This window comes from Anomalospiza imberbis, chromosome Z (genome assembly GCF_031753505.1).
Source record: "Anomalospiza imberbis isolate Cuckoo-Finch-1a 21T00152 chromosome Z, ASM3175350v1, whole genome shotgun sequence".
Lineage (NCBI taxonomy): Eukaryota > Metazoa > Chordata > Aves > Passeriformes > Viduidae > Anomalospiza > Anomalospiza imberbis.
The window spans coordinates 29,590,694-29,606,050 of NC_089721.1; the positions used below are offsets into that span (position 1 = coordinate 29,590,694).

General features: G+C 36.8%; 1 protein-coding gene across 2 annotated transcripts in view; it reads right to left on the reverse strand.

Annotated features, from left to right (window-relative positions):
- The window catches only part of FOCAD (focadhesin), a 90,385-nt gene that overhangs the window by 59,308 nt on the left and 15,720 nt on the right, over positions 1-15,357 (reverse strand). For both annotated transcript variants that reach the window (XM_068176259.1, XM_068176260.1), the window contains 5 exons: positions 12,744-12,948; positions 10,305-10,511; positions 9,782-9,869; positions 8,881-9,083; positions 3,273-3,530 (listed from right to left, as the gene is read on the reverse strand). In XM_068176259.1, coding sequence (XP_068032360.1) covers positions 3,273-3,530; positions 8,881-9,083; positions 9,782-9,869; positions 10,305-10,511; positions 12,744-12,948 — 961 coding nt within the window. The remainder of the gene's footprint in view (positions 1-3,272; positions 3,531-8,880; positions 9,084-9,781; positions 9,870-10,304; positions 10,512-12,743; positions 12,949-15,357) is intronic.

Here is a 15,357-nt window from a genome sequence, read left to right on the forward strand (position 1 = left end):
ATGTTTACTTTGATTTGGACATGACTCAAAGAATTCAGAATATACCTGTTACAAATATCTGGCTTTAAACTGAGTGTTGAAGTGCCACTCACACCAAAGGAACAGATTCAAGCTGATACAGATATGACTGTCTAAAAATAAGATTGGGCTTAACAGCCACTTTTGTTTTCTTCTTTCCATACCTGTCTTCTGACTTCCTTCTTCTTCAGAACAGACTTCTAACTACTATGCTGCACACCACTTTCCACTGCATCCTTCAGAAAGTACCCTAAAGAAGGAACTGAAGACTCAAAATGTCTAACAAGTTTGTTATGATGGGTTTTTCACTTTCTTAACTTACATTCCAACCACTTACTTCCACCATAATTTATAAAGCACCATTTATTTCTGTGGAACTGAATAAAACACAGAACCAAACATAGCAATTTCTGAAGTATAACTCTGCCATCAGTATGTTAGTGTTAGTTGCCATCGCACTGCTGACTGAATTTATTAAAGTAATCAGTTATATCCTCCATGCAGGAGCTTCAATGCTTTCTCTCACTGTACTGTTATTGCAAGAGAAAGATGAGACAAGTCTACAGTAATTCTTCTGCCTTAGAGAGAGCAATGAACCTACAAGAAACAATGTGATAACCTTTCAGTGCAGTGCTGCACTGTAATAATCTCTGTGGAGCCATTAAGCAGACTCAGAACTAAAGTAACTTGTCAGAAACAAGACAGATGCCAGGTGATGCCAAGTTCAAACAAGCCAGACAGTAAGTTCAAATTTCAAAACATTAAAATATTTTGGAGTAAAATACATATTTTAAATGATAAAAATGCATGATTAAATGCATTTAAAACATTTAAAATGATTAAATGTTGCTAACTGGAGAATATGGTGTCCTTGGTTGCACTTAACTGAGGACTAGGAACAGAAACATCACCCCCATGAAGCACACTATTTTTCCCATGCCAAATTTTCAAATATTACTCAGCAGAACATCTGCTATATTACCAGTTATACTGACTCCTTTATATGATACTACTACAAAGATATCTGATTACATAACATATTTTGCAGGAAAGTATTTTAAAGCCCACAGTAATTTTAAAAACTAAAAGCTCTCCATCTGCATGTCTTATCAGCTGACAAAATGTGAGCCAGTAAGAAAGTATCAACAAATTGGGTTGAGTTCTGCATTTTTGCAATAATTTATAATTCACACAGACTTCTGCTGATTGGTGGGGAAACAAAAAAATATTATGAAGTCTGAACTTGATCTTCTCATTGCCTTTGGACATAAGCCATGCTTCCCAGTGCCAGGGAGGACTTTTTCTTGAAGGTCCTTAATTCTAAGGAAGGTTTCTTAATTCTAAGATAGTCTGACCACAATAGTTAGTTCAACAGGATATGTCCATTAATCTTACTTTTGTTCATTGTACTGGTGAACAAAACCTTTGGCTTAAACTAAGAATAAACAAAGCAGAAAAACCCACTCACATAATGCTAAACATGAATAGCTTCAGGCTAAATCACTCTCCCTGTGTCTAAATCTTCTGTAATTCTGCTGACTTGCTCTTTGATTTGTCTCTAAACCTGCTCATTTAAAGTCAGTGGAGCTATTTTAGATTAATCCAATTAAATTCACAACAGTCATTCCCTACAGTCAGGCTTCAGGCCATTCTGTTCAGGTACCAGATTACTTCAGTGGTATTTTTTCAGCAAGTTATTGCTTTTCTTCTATCACTGTTAAACTGCATTTTTAACAACTATATCAAATAGTTAATAAACAAAGCATTATTCCACCCTTTCCTGTAATATGCCACTGATTCATCATCCAACTCAAAGACCCAATGCAACAAAACAGGTTAGAGATAGTCCACAAAACACAAAACCCAATCCTAGAGCACCTGGAGTTATCTTAGTAATTTTTACACAGCTAGCTAGCCACAAGAAGAAACCTGACTTAATTGCAGCAGCTTGGATCAGAAGTCAAATAAATGTTCCCACAACAGGGCAGATGTATGTCTTACCTTTTTCCTAGAGAATAAGTAATTTACAAGGACTGGGACCTGGATCCCTGGTTACAAACTATTTAGTGGACATGTCAAACTACTCATAGTTGAGGTGTATCACTCCTAATAGTTTTGAAAGCTGACTTAGAGAAACATTTTCAAGAAAAAACTAAGTTAAAGAAGAGACACCCAGGTGGTTCTACATCAGCTCAGCTTTGCTTTTACACAGAAGAGCAATTCATTTTGCTTACTCCTGACCTTTGAGCACAGTTAGGTGCTTTCTACTTAAGTGAGAAACTGAAGTTTTAATAACTACTTTGAAAAAAAAAAGTAGGTCAACAAAGCATCTATAAGTTTCCTTAAGCTTAGTATCAGTGTCTTCCCTCAAAAACGTGTCTCAGTTACATGAGGAAATGTATCTGGAAGACTCATTTCTGACTCCTGGCTTAGAATCACATACTCATAGTCAGATCACAGTTTTCATTACCTTAAATTTTACATTCTTTCCCTTTTCATTGACCCTCCCTCTCAAGAGGTCTAAATGGCTTGTAGGAAGTAAAAAGTGTTATTTTCTGGCAAAATCATTCTACTTCTAACCTGCCTGCTTCTTAAAGGATTTTGATTTTCCTGGAGATAAGATTTTTATGCTACCAGATTTCCAACATGTACTTAAATAATACAGTCAAACTCTTGTGATGTAGAACATGCAAACTCTTTGAGAAGAAAGCAATTAAAAAACCCCAAAGAAATAAAGCCCATCTTTTATGGCATAAATTAAAGCTGAATCAACACTTCTCTCTTGCCTATTTTACAAGTAATTTATGGTTGTTTCTGTACAATGCCTTCTTGCATTACGTTGCTGTTTCCAGATAACTCCCTTCATCTTTCCAGATTACGGAGGTAAATTTACACATCCTGTATAATTATAGCTTGAATTCAGTACTGAAACAGACAAAGACTATGCACATATTTCTAAAAAACAAGACTAAATGTGTCACAAGGGACTTGGCAGTCTTCTAGTAACCACAAAAGGACATAGAGAATAATTCATAAGGTCATCAGAACTTAGAAATTATTTCGTAGCTCCTTTTCAGCTTCCTCGTGTTGTATTTTCATGCTTCCTGGATAATACCAACAAATAAGCCAGTCTCCTTCCTAAGTCACTTGTTGGACCTAGCATCGTGAAGCTGTGGCAGACTTGCCCCTCTCAAGCTGCAAAATCCAATGCAACTCCTGAAAAAAATCCCAAACCACTATAAATAAATCTTTACCTGAGAACAATCAGCCTTGGCTATTTCTGTTGTAGCCTGGAGTACATCATGAAGACTATCTCCATTTTCTTGGATCAGTAGATAACCCAACAAAAGAAAAACATGGGCAGGTACTTGAGTACTAACAGGTAGCAGTGACTTCACTGAAGATAACCACTTAGTAACTGCAGACTTCTCCTTCATGAGCTCCATGATCTTCCAGGTTGTATACAGTGAACTGTAAGAGCTGGTTATGGGGTGAAGGAGTTTGTAGGGCACCTGAGAACAAGTGAAACAAATCAAAGTCTCAAACAAATAAGATACCATGAAAGAACAGTCATAACATCCAAAACATTTTTATGGTCCCAATGCAATAGATATAAATAATACACTGTGATATGTTTTTTCAAAATCTTTTATATGAATTCTTGCACTACAGATGTTTCAATGGGTTAATAATTCCCTGCTTTAAAGTTCCCATTTTGTCTGACATCCATCACTCCTGTTCTTGATGATAACTGCAGTACTACTTGCCCACTAAAATGGGCATTGTAATTCTCAAGTGTGTGAAAAAAATTATGTTTCTGACAATAACAGGACAATCCCAGAATTTCAACTATCATCTATACTATTTTTAAAAACTGTCTTAACTCTTAATAGTACTTAATACCACAGGTTTAAGTTAACCTGACTTTACATTTTTTGTTTAAGAAATGCTTTGCTTCTCAGAACAAAATGTTCTACAGTTGTGTCACTGAAAACAGGGAAATAAAACTCTCAATCCAATTTGTTAGGTTAGAAAGCTGACACTACTTTAATCGCATTCCTAGACGCATAGGGAATTCTCCTCAAAGCATTCATGCTCAGTAACCTAACAGGCTGGGTTATCTTTCTGAAACAAATACATATACATTCCATTTTTAATAGATCTATGTTAACTATTTCCATGGACCTGTTTGGATATGGTCCCTGATCTTCTGGTGAATCTTTTCTCCTTGAGAGTACCTCAAATATGTCATCAAGTCATTATGTATTTCTCTCATCATTCTTTGGTCTGACACACAACCCTTGTTCTCAAAGCTAAGATATCAACTAGTACATATTAATCACTAACACAAATAAATAAGGAAGTATTAGTGGAACATGACTTATTAATCACACTCATAGGGAGTTAAGACAAGGCCACACTAACTTCTGGCATTTGTACTAAGTACTGTAGGGTAGGAAATAGGCATTAATCAAGAATATAGGGATAATATACTATTGTGCTGAAGTTAAAAGGATTTTCCAACATCTTCCCCCACTCCTCCATAGATTTCTTTTAACAGAAATATAACCTTTTCAGTAACAGTTGTAGTCACAAAAGATTTAGCAGCAGGAAAGTTGTAAAATACAAACGAGGAATTATTTTAAGTCGGATTTTTATGTAAGGGTAATATATTTTAAAGCTCCTTTATATTTTAAGGGTAATATATTCTAAAATATATTTTAAATATTTTAAATAATTTTTAAAAATAAAATATTTTTTTAAATAAAAATATATTTTAAAATAAAGTTTAAAATTTTTCATTAAAACAGGAAAGCTTAATACAAGACATGACATCTCCTTCCCACTAATTATTTGCTTCCTTAGAAAATATCTTTACATTATCCAGAAAGTAGTTAGCAGGCAGTAAGCAGGTGAAGAACATTTATATAAAGATAAGGTGAAGAAAGTATTTGAGAAGAGATCTCCAAATGAACATTGAAAGTGGAATTCAGAATACAAAAGGCATGGGCCCACTCAGCTTTAATAACCAGGGAAAAAAAAAGACTTTGAGTGGTAAAAGCTGTTCTAATTAGAAATGCAGAATTTCATTTTAATCACACTGTTTGATTCAATGTAAATTTATTTTGGCAAATGGAAGGTAGAATGCCCTTGAATTTTAGATTACTTTTTAAAAATTACATTTAAATTAGCTTATTCCATTACTTACACATTACAACTATAAGTACTATCTCCTCTGGCTGGCAAGATCACTTGGAGCCAAAAATCTCTTCTGGGTAGAGCTATGATAATTCAATTTATTGAAAAAGGTATTTAAACTTTATCCAAGGACATACAGAGGTCTAGTAAGAGTTCCAGGATCCATAAAATGTACTGTTTATTTGCCTGCCAGTAGAAGATAACAGGTCTTGAAATCAAGAGCAGACTATGAATGGTTTTCTGCTCTTTGGAGCTCTCTTTGGGAGGAGAGAAACAAAGTTTCTCTTTCTTTGTGGGAGTTTTTTGCGTCAGCGGTAGCAGTGTTCCCATTTTTTTTGGTTTTTATATTTTTTTAAGTGCCTGAGAAAAACTGCTGAAATTGGTAGAGTCTGAAATATTATATTAGCATTTCCCATTCCACATTACATTCCCAAAAGGTTTTGCTTTGTAACTGTACTCCCTCACTTCTCCCTTTATTGGGAGGCTATGGTCACAATTTTATTTCATTACTGCACTCTAGTCAAGCGAGTTAAGTACAAAATTTCAGTCTATTAACACAAATACATATAGGGGGTTGGGTGTCTATATACATACACATACACATATACACATACATATACACATATAAAATCCCTCAATGGCAAAGCATACGTGAAGGCCTAGCCCCATCCTAACTTCCAAATAATGGCATGGAAGGTAGAAATATTCCCCACTACCATCAATGCAAAAAAAAAAAAAAAAAAAGCCATGAAAGGATATGTAAATTTTGAGTGCTGTTAAAAGCAAAAAGAGAAGCACACCCTCAATGGAAAGGTGGCCAAATACCCACTGGAGACTACAAGATCCTTGCTAGTATTTGCAGGGTGGCACACATGAAGGTTGGGATTCAGCTGGAACTGGAATTGGCCAGTGAAATCAAAAAGAAGAAATGGCTGATCAGATACATAAGCAGCTAAGCAGAAGCCCAGGGAAGACATAGGCCCATTACTAGACAGGACGGAAAAAGTTACTGATAATGCTGGTTCTCAATAACTCCTTTTCTCCTGATCAACATGTTTTACTGAGGCTGGCAGCCTGTCCCAAGTGGGGCCCCCCAGGGATCAGTACTGGGCTCCACATTGTAACATCTCCATGAGTGATCCGGACAATGGGACCAAAAGCACCCTCACCACCTTTGCTGTGTCACTAAACTGATGTCAATTGAGGGGGACACGTCAGCAGGGAGAACCACCTTGCAGAGATATGAACAGGCTGGAAGACCAGGCCACAAGAACCGTGTAAAGTTCAACCAAGGAAAGTGCAGAGTCCTGCACCTGGGAGCACAAAACCAAAGAGCCTGGCCAGGCTAGGACCCATGAGCTGTGGAACAGCCTTGCCAAGAGGAGCCCGGGGGTATCAGCAGACAACACACAGACACCAGGTCAGCAGTGCACTGCTGCAGCTACTGAGGCAAAGTGGATCCTGAGCTGCATCCATGGGGCACTGCTAACAGAGAGAGATGTGGCCGTCCCATTTCACCAGCACTTGTCACACTGCACATGGAGTACTGTGTCCAGTTCAGGCCCCCACAGTTCCAAAAACAGATGTGGATGGACTAAAGAGGGGTCAAATGAGTGCCATGAGTCAGGTCTTTTCACCCTGAAGTGAAAAGAAGTGATGACCCAAGATGAAGTGAAGGCTCAAGGGGGATGTCATTATTTTCCAGTACTTGAAGGGCAGTTATTAAGAGAACAGAAGCTATCCCTTCACAAAGAGCCACATGGAGAATACAAAGGGCAATGGATACAAAATGCCTGGGAGAAGGTGAGGGATAACAGTACAAGCAAGACATTTTTGATAGTGAAAACAATCATTCACTGGAACAACCTCTCCAGGGACATGATATAGTCCCCATCACTGGATGTTATCAACATGTGATTGGATAGGATACTAATCTTATCTAGGGTCTCTTTCCTATGAAAGGCTAGACCAGATGATCTTGCAGCCTGGGCTGTTCTGTGATTCTATTAAAATATACCATAACTTAACTATGCTTGCTCTTATATGCACTTGCTCAAAGCTTCTTAACTGGGGACATAGTATTTGCTTTCTTTTTACTACCTCTTTTCTTGTCTGTTTCCAATATGAACCAAGTCTAAGGATAATTCAATCAAGATTTTATTCTCTTAGCACTGATCTGATCCTACAACACACATTGACTGTTATTATAGGACCATTAAAGAGAGTCTACATTTTTTAATCCTTTAGTTGAGAACCAAAGGTTATTGGCATAATTATTACAAATAATCATCAAGCAAAATGATTGTTTCCCCATTTGCATTGAGAACCATTAATTATCAAAGATCTGCCAAGCTACTTGCTATGAACTCTGAAAGAATTAGGGAGACACAAGTGAAGAAACTGTTAGGGAATTCTCAGCAAAGACAACTGTTTTCCGTTGTAAAATGGCTAACAGAAAAAGTTAGTAATCAAAAATTGTTTAAGCCCTTAACAGAAGAACTTTCACATGCTTTTCTGAAGCAAAGAGAATACCACAATTAGTACAACCAAGTCCTGTTACAGGAATGCACTGTAATCTTGTTGTACAATAACACAGTAGTCTTATGACAAGACATTAAAATAGTTTCTAAAACACAACAGAAAACAAAATGTGTGTAAGTGACACAGAGCATAGAGGACTGACATGCGACGAAGATATTTCACTGAAACAAACCTCCACTGGCATCTGTACAGGCTAGCACCCAGAAAGTCCCATTAGAAGGAAATGAACTGTAACCACTGTCATCCCACTGTCTATTCTTTCAGAGCAGACTATGAAGTATAAGGTTTTGTGAATTTTAAAAAAGTGTTTTTTTTTTTTTTTCTATTAGGAGCACAAATGGGCTTGCTTTTTCAGATTTGAAGAACTAGAAGATGAAGTAGGTGGAGGATTCCAGGTCAAGGAGAATCAGCTGGACTCAGAACTGGCACTACATCTGGCTCCAACTGGTCACATCACACCCTCTCTACACAAAACAGGGGTGTAAAGCAGTAAGGGAGCTTAGCTACCCCACTGCTAGACACATCTTGATCAAAGAGATTTGCTGTCACCTGTTCATGGAACAGTGCAGATAAATTAATAGATGGCAGGGAAGAAGGACATAAGTAAATAACTAAAACCCAAAAAATCCCAACAGAACATATAAAAAAATTCAGGTAAATGAGACAAAATTTGCTAATTGACATTTAGGTGCTCTGTAACTCTCTTGAGCCAAGGTAGAAAGAATGGTACATAACAGTCACATACAGCGGTAAGGAAAAAGATATGCAGAAAATAAACAAGTTTGAAAGAAAGAGAGTAAATATACATAACCTTGATTTCTGCTATGTCCTGTTACTTGCTTAATAATAAAGGTGAATTCTTCAACCTATATGGTCTCTTAAAGTAAAAAAAAATCTCATTTGCTAAATAAAACCAATATCCAGCAAAGAAACAAACTTTCACTTCACCACTGCTCTAGTTTTATAGACTATACATATTTTCAAGCATTCCCATAGAATGTATCCCACAAAGAAGTTCACACATGCAGAGTCTTTCCCAAGCAGCTAGGCTTCATGCAGAAAAAATTCTAAATGCCTCCCCTACGTGCCCCCAAAAAAGGAAAGAAACTCTTATCACTTTACCGATTCCTGTTTATCCTTCACACCTTTCTCCTTTAATATTCCCAAAAGATTTACAGCCAGCTGCTGCCTAGTAGTTCCAGAAACATCCCCTGATAAGCAGTCTCCAACTGCTGTAGAAGATAAGATCTGTAGCACAGGCATCACCAAAGTAAGGGCTGTGGTTGAGATGTCCTGGGTTTCTGAACATGAAAGGAGCTTGTAGGCTGTTTAAGAGAAGATGAGGAAAAACAAAGGTCAAGGAGGAAAAAAAAGGAATGAACATTGGTACCCTTAGGCATGACAAAGGCTCTTCTAGGAAACGCTTCATTTGAGCAAAGTAAAGGTCCCCAGATTTACTGTACATGTACAGTACTGTATGTACTGTATATAAAGAGCAAAATATTTTTTGCTGTTTTTCATTTAGAAACACATAGATTTCTGTTGTTTATAGCAAAGTACCTGATGGCAGCAAAAAATACAAAAATTAAATGGAGCACAGACCTTTGTTTTTACTGGATTACTTTACTTTGGATTACTACACTAATCAAAACTGCTAAGTCAAAAGCATAGCTAAACATTGCCATGATTGTCACGCCTGCTCTCAATACCTGTAATAAAAAACCACTCAGGATGTATGAACATCAGCTAAGAATATCCTGTTGGCTCAAAAATGAAACGCATAAGCTCCAATCCAGCAGGGAGCTTAAAATACAGAAAAATCAATGGACAAATTCAGTGTAGTAGGAAAAATTATATTTACTGCCATTAGTTTTAAAGTTCAGGAAAAATTCTGCTTTATAAAGAAATCCCATTTCACCACCCAATCCAACTCCAGGGGAATCCTGTGCTTATTTCATAAATATGAAGAAGCAGAGACACAGTTTTAAGAGTGTGGATTCCTCTTTCACAAGAAGAGCTTTACCTAGACTCAAGACAGACTTTTGCTGACTTTCTGGAGTTTGCAGCAGTAGAAGTGCTAGCCCAATTATATACTGGTCCACTGGAAATACCTACAAGGAAAAAAGAAAAAAGTTCTAAGTCTCCTCTGTTTCTCAGTGGCCATAAACAGAACAAACAGGAAACTACCAAAACTGCAAGATTATCTTCATGAATCATAGTAAGTGCACATGCAGTGACAGAGCAATGAAGAATATAACTGTATGAAAATAGCATTTTAAGTAAGTAATTAGAACATTTAGTTACTTTGTCCAAACTGTGTAACTCGCTTTACATAAATTTTCATGCTAAAAGATTAATTGATATATACAGAACCAGACAAGTTTTTACCTTCTGAAGGTATTTAACCAGGGAAAAAAATTAGAAACTTTTGAAATAAACAATGGTCACCTGCAGGCAAATGTCATGTATTAGTGTCTCTACTGTCTTAAACATGACAATCTTTAAATTTAATAAAACTATTTTACATTTTTACCATATACTCTTACCTCTTTTAGGAGCTCAAAGTTGTCCTCTATTAGGGAGATCAAAGATGAGCATTCTCCTGTCACATTTAAACACAGTTCACAGAAGCATAACAGTTGCAGACTAAGCTGAGATAACTGAACTTCCCAAAACAAAGGATAGCGCAGTAGGCTGAGGAACAGCTCTTGCAGGAAAAACAAGGCTTCTGTAACTTGCAGTAAGTCTTTAAGCTGCAGAGAAGTGGTTAAAACAAAACAAAGCCAAAACATATGATGATTTAGTTGCCCTTCCGATCTATGCAGAACTTAGAATTAGTTCGATTACTTCTGCTATGTTTCTATTGCATATAGTACCAAATATTTGAAGAAACATCTGTATAAACTAATGCCAGGAATCCCTTATTCAACTTCCCTGAAAAAACCAACTTATGAACTGCTATTTGATATTCTGAAGTAAAATAAGAAGTATGCGAAAGAATTAAAATATTTCTTGGTAGCTTTGAGAAAAATCCCTTTTTACTCAAAAGCAACAGCAATTAATTTATCTCTTGGGACTCCCATAACAACACAAAAAAGTGAGTGGAGATTTCATTAAGCAGGTAAATATTCTTATAACAGAAACATCTGGCTCTACAATACTTCCTTTATAAAATAACCAGGATTTTAACATTTGTCTCAAAAGAGAGAGGCAGTGGTGTTACTCGATTCTAGAACACCATGCAATCTAACTATCAGAAAAACTAAAAGCTGAAGTGTGATACCCAAAAGCAGTATTTCCATATTTGAATGCCTGCTAAAGAGGTTTCAAGAAGCAGATTGTCTCCAGAAAGTCCCCATGTGTTGGATAATAGTGTTTTCTGTTCTTGAAAATGCTACTTCCAGACAAATGCACTGTTCCAATCCAAATTCTGGAGCCAGCATTAAGCATAACACCCTGATTTTTATTCCCTTTTTGTTCTATAAATAATCTGCTCTAATCAGAAATCTCATGTGACTGAATTGATCAGCAGGAAAGTCTACAAGTGAAGAGCTGTACTTCTGACAGCTTGCTTGACACTGTCAGAAAAAATGACAGGGAAACATTCCAGCATTTATATTACACAGAGATTAAATTAAGCTATGCTAAAATGAAAGGATAAGAACAACTTGAGGTTCAGGGAAAGAAGAGGAAGGAATTGACAGGTTATAAAACAGTCCATCAAACAGGCTTCTTGAAGGAAGTACCTTCCATTGGGGAAGCTGTATCTCAGGCAGACAAAAATGTTCAAGTATTAATACAAATTCGAAAATATGTGACTGATTTCTTGTTTAAAAAAAAGAAATGCCAACATGTATGAAGGAAAGAAAGGTTAATAACTAATTTTGTAAGTTTTATTCAGTGCCATTTTTATGGCTAAATGTTTTCAAGACTGAAGCCTGGTCATACATTCAAGACACAATGTTATACTGAAGCTCGGGTAAAATTGAGACAAAATCAGAAATCTCTCTGTGACTAGAAAAGGTCAGCATGTACCATCATCATAAGGAATAGACCTGAACCCAGATAAACATGTATAACAGAAGCTATGTTTTCCAAAAGACTGTGAAAAGTAGCTGTGAGTACAGAGAAGACTTTTCTAGTAAAATGACACAGCAGAAAGATGCAACTAAATATCCTTATAAGAAGCCTACTTAGCTTTACATTATTCATGTTAATGAACTCTCTCACCATAGCAATAAGTACAAAGCACCTCATGATTGGCTGAATACATCTGAAGCTTTGTCCTAATATCAAAAGAAGAAGGAAAAGATAGATAGATAGATAGATAGATAGACAGACAGACAGACAAAAAAAAAGCTTAACTGGTATCACAGGAAAGCATGTGGAAAAGCAGAGTTTTTAAGTTTAACCAACATCGTAGGCCTGTAACCAAACGAGACTATGAGATTAAATCCTAGCTCCTATCACATATCACTGTGCAACTTAAAAAAACATTCAAATCTTCAGTATATTCCAGAATGACTAAATTTTGTGTTCAGACCCACTAATCACTCTGTTATAGAGAGAGAAAGGAATATCTAGAAATACTTAGATCATGCTTCTCATGTAGTTTATTTAATTTCAATATTATCCACTTTAAGTTAAAACTGTATGGCTTTGACAAGTATCTTGCTATTTAACAAAATTTTCTCATGACTGTCTTTCTAAGTTTACTGTATGTTTACTGAGGCAACTAGACGCAAGTAATTAAGGTAATCCTGTTTCAATTCTTATCTTAACAGGTGTATCAGATTTGAACAAATAAAGTTTCGTCTTCTACCAGAAAGAGAGAGTTTATAAGATTTATATATTATCAACAAATTGCATCTGCAGAAAATGGAAAAGAATGCTATATTTGCACACTTGAAAGATAATAATAATAATACTATTGCTGTTTTTGATAATATCTGTTTGTAAAAGGTAGGGTCAGGCAACAACTGTACCTGCAAGTGTGGAATCAAATCACACATAAGTTGAAGAATCCCACATTCCAGCATGGAGGGTGCTTCTAAGTGCTTTGGCCCATGAGGCTGCAGTAAGATCTTCAGTAAACCCATTCGCAGTTCAGCATATTCCCGTAACTGGGATGGTTCACAATACAGGTATCTTAGAAATGAAGCCATTATGTGAATACATGAATCCTCAGCCCTGCAGTTCAAGAAATAAGTTTGCCATGAATGCTTTCTATTGAAAGCACAACAACAAGGAAACCCAAGTAATGTGACATTACCTGCAAAAATTCACAACACCCAGTTAACAGAAAGGTCACTACTAAGACATTACTAAGAAGGACATTACTAAATCTCACAAAAAAACTTGGACTTACCATAACTAAGTACTGTCATGACACCCAATACCGTAACCATACCTCAAAGTGCAATTTTTAAAAGACTCAATATGGACTTGCAGGTTACAATACTCCTAATTTTATTCTTTTTTTCCTCATCAATTCAAGAAAGTGACTTTCCTTGCTGAATGTCATAACAGACTAATGCACCATTCTGAAGAACTATTTGGATAAGACTACTCAGAAATATCTTTTAAAAACACATAAAACATAATTTCAGTAAAAAGGAGCTATCCTTTACTTATCAGTTTTTGCAGAATGGTCTTAATACAATTAAGTGAAACAGGAACTGTTTTAGCCAACATGGCTTTCCAGTAAAATATCATCACAGAACAAATCTTGTGGCTTGACCATGTTTGGAATATACGCTGTCCTTGACATTACTAAAACAATCAAATAAAGCTGATGGCCAATACAGTATCAAATATAGAATCACAGAATTGTTTAGGCTCAAGAACAACCAGCACTGCCATTCCCACTGCTAAACCATGTCAAGTGCCACATTTACAGGTCTTTTTGAATACTTCCAGTGATGGTGACTCTCTCACTTCCCTGGGCAGACTGTTAAAATGCTTGAGAAGCCCATGATGAATTTTTTCGTAACAGCCAATCTAAAATTCCCTTGATGGAACTTGAGCCTATTTACTCTCACCCTGTCCCTTGTTATTTGGGAGAACAGGATGACCCCCACCTGGCTTCAATCTCCTTTCAGACAGAGAGTGATAAAGTCACCCTTCAGTCTCCTTTCCTCTGGGCTAAACACCCCCAGCTGCTCCTCATCAGATCTGTGCTCCAGACCCTTCACCAGCTCCATTGCCCTACTCTGGACTTGCTCCAGCACCTCTTCTAGAGGTGCTTCTTGTCATGAAGGGCCCAGAACTGGATAAAGTTTTTAAGGCACAGCCTCACCAGAGCCAGGTACATCAGTGCCAAGTGCACGGGCACTTTGCTAGTCCTGTACCTGCTGGCTACACTATTTCTGATCCAGGCCAGAATGCCATTGGCTTTCTTGGCCACATGGGCACACACTGGCTCATGTTCAGATTCTGTCAACCAGTACCCTCAGGTCCTTTTCCTTTGTGCAATTTTCCAGCCACTCTTCCCTCAGCCTGTAGCACTCCATGGAATTGTGACCACAGTGCAGGAGGGATTGAACCTTGTTGAACTTCACACCACTGGCCTCAGCCCATAGATCCAGTCTACCCAAATCCCTCTGCAGAGCCTTCCTACCATCCTACATCACCAGGAAATCAAAACTCTGTTTTAAACAAGTTTCTACAGTTTTGCATCAAGACTCAGTCTTGATGCAAAACTGTAGTAAGAATTCAGTAATAGGTCTACATCAACATAGCTTGTTTACATCACACTTAGGGACACTGTTTAGTGGGGGACTAGACAGCATTAGGTTAATGGCTGGAGTCCATGCTCTACGGGCATTTCCAAACCTAAATTATTCTGTGATTCCATATTCTCAGTCTAGCACTTTACCCACAGAGCCTTGAACAAAGAGCACCAAGAGGAATGTCACATATTTTCTGTTTCACTTAGAAAAATTCCTGTTTTAATTCAAAAGAAGCCACCAGCAAAAAATCCACTGTTCACTCCATCATTTATAAACCTGAGGGGACTCTATGTGAGTCTCTGATTTAGTAGCTGAGTGAAAGAATTAACAGCATTTGAAAAATACTGTGATCAAGTAAATTGAGCAAAACATACTTTTACTTGAAAGTCTTACTGTTGATCATGTAGTTCAAGCCCACCAGAAATTTAAGAGATTAATTAACTTGTTTCTTCACAAAGAGCAAGAGAACAGAGAAGGCAATTTCTCTGCACTATTACTCTGTTATTAGTCTTTCACAAAACAGGAAAAAAGTGATTTTTTTTTTAAATCTGAAAAGCATACATATAGGTGTGAAATAATTGAAAATAATTCTCTTTGAGGATGCCACAGATTTGTTATCTTACACTGAAGCTTTATTGGACAGGTTCCTTAGTGGTAAGCATGAAGAAAAGGCTGAGATTGCTGGCTGTCGGGTATTTGGTCATTTTAACAATGTTTTATAATAAGGCTGTGCCACTGATTTTTTTCTATCTTTTTTTAATCAGAAAGATACATTGTTTTTCAAGACTTCATCCTTTCTGTGTGATTTAATCATCTTCACTTTTCCTTCATCATCCCATCATTCTGTATAGATAAGTTACAGCTGTAT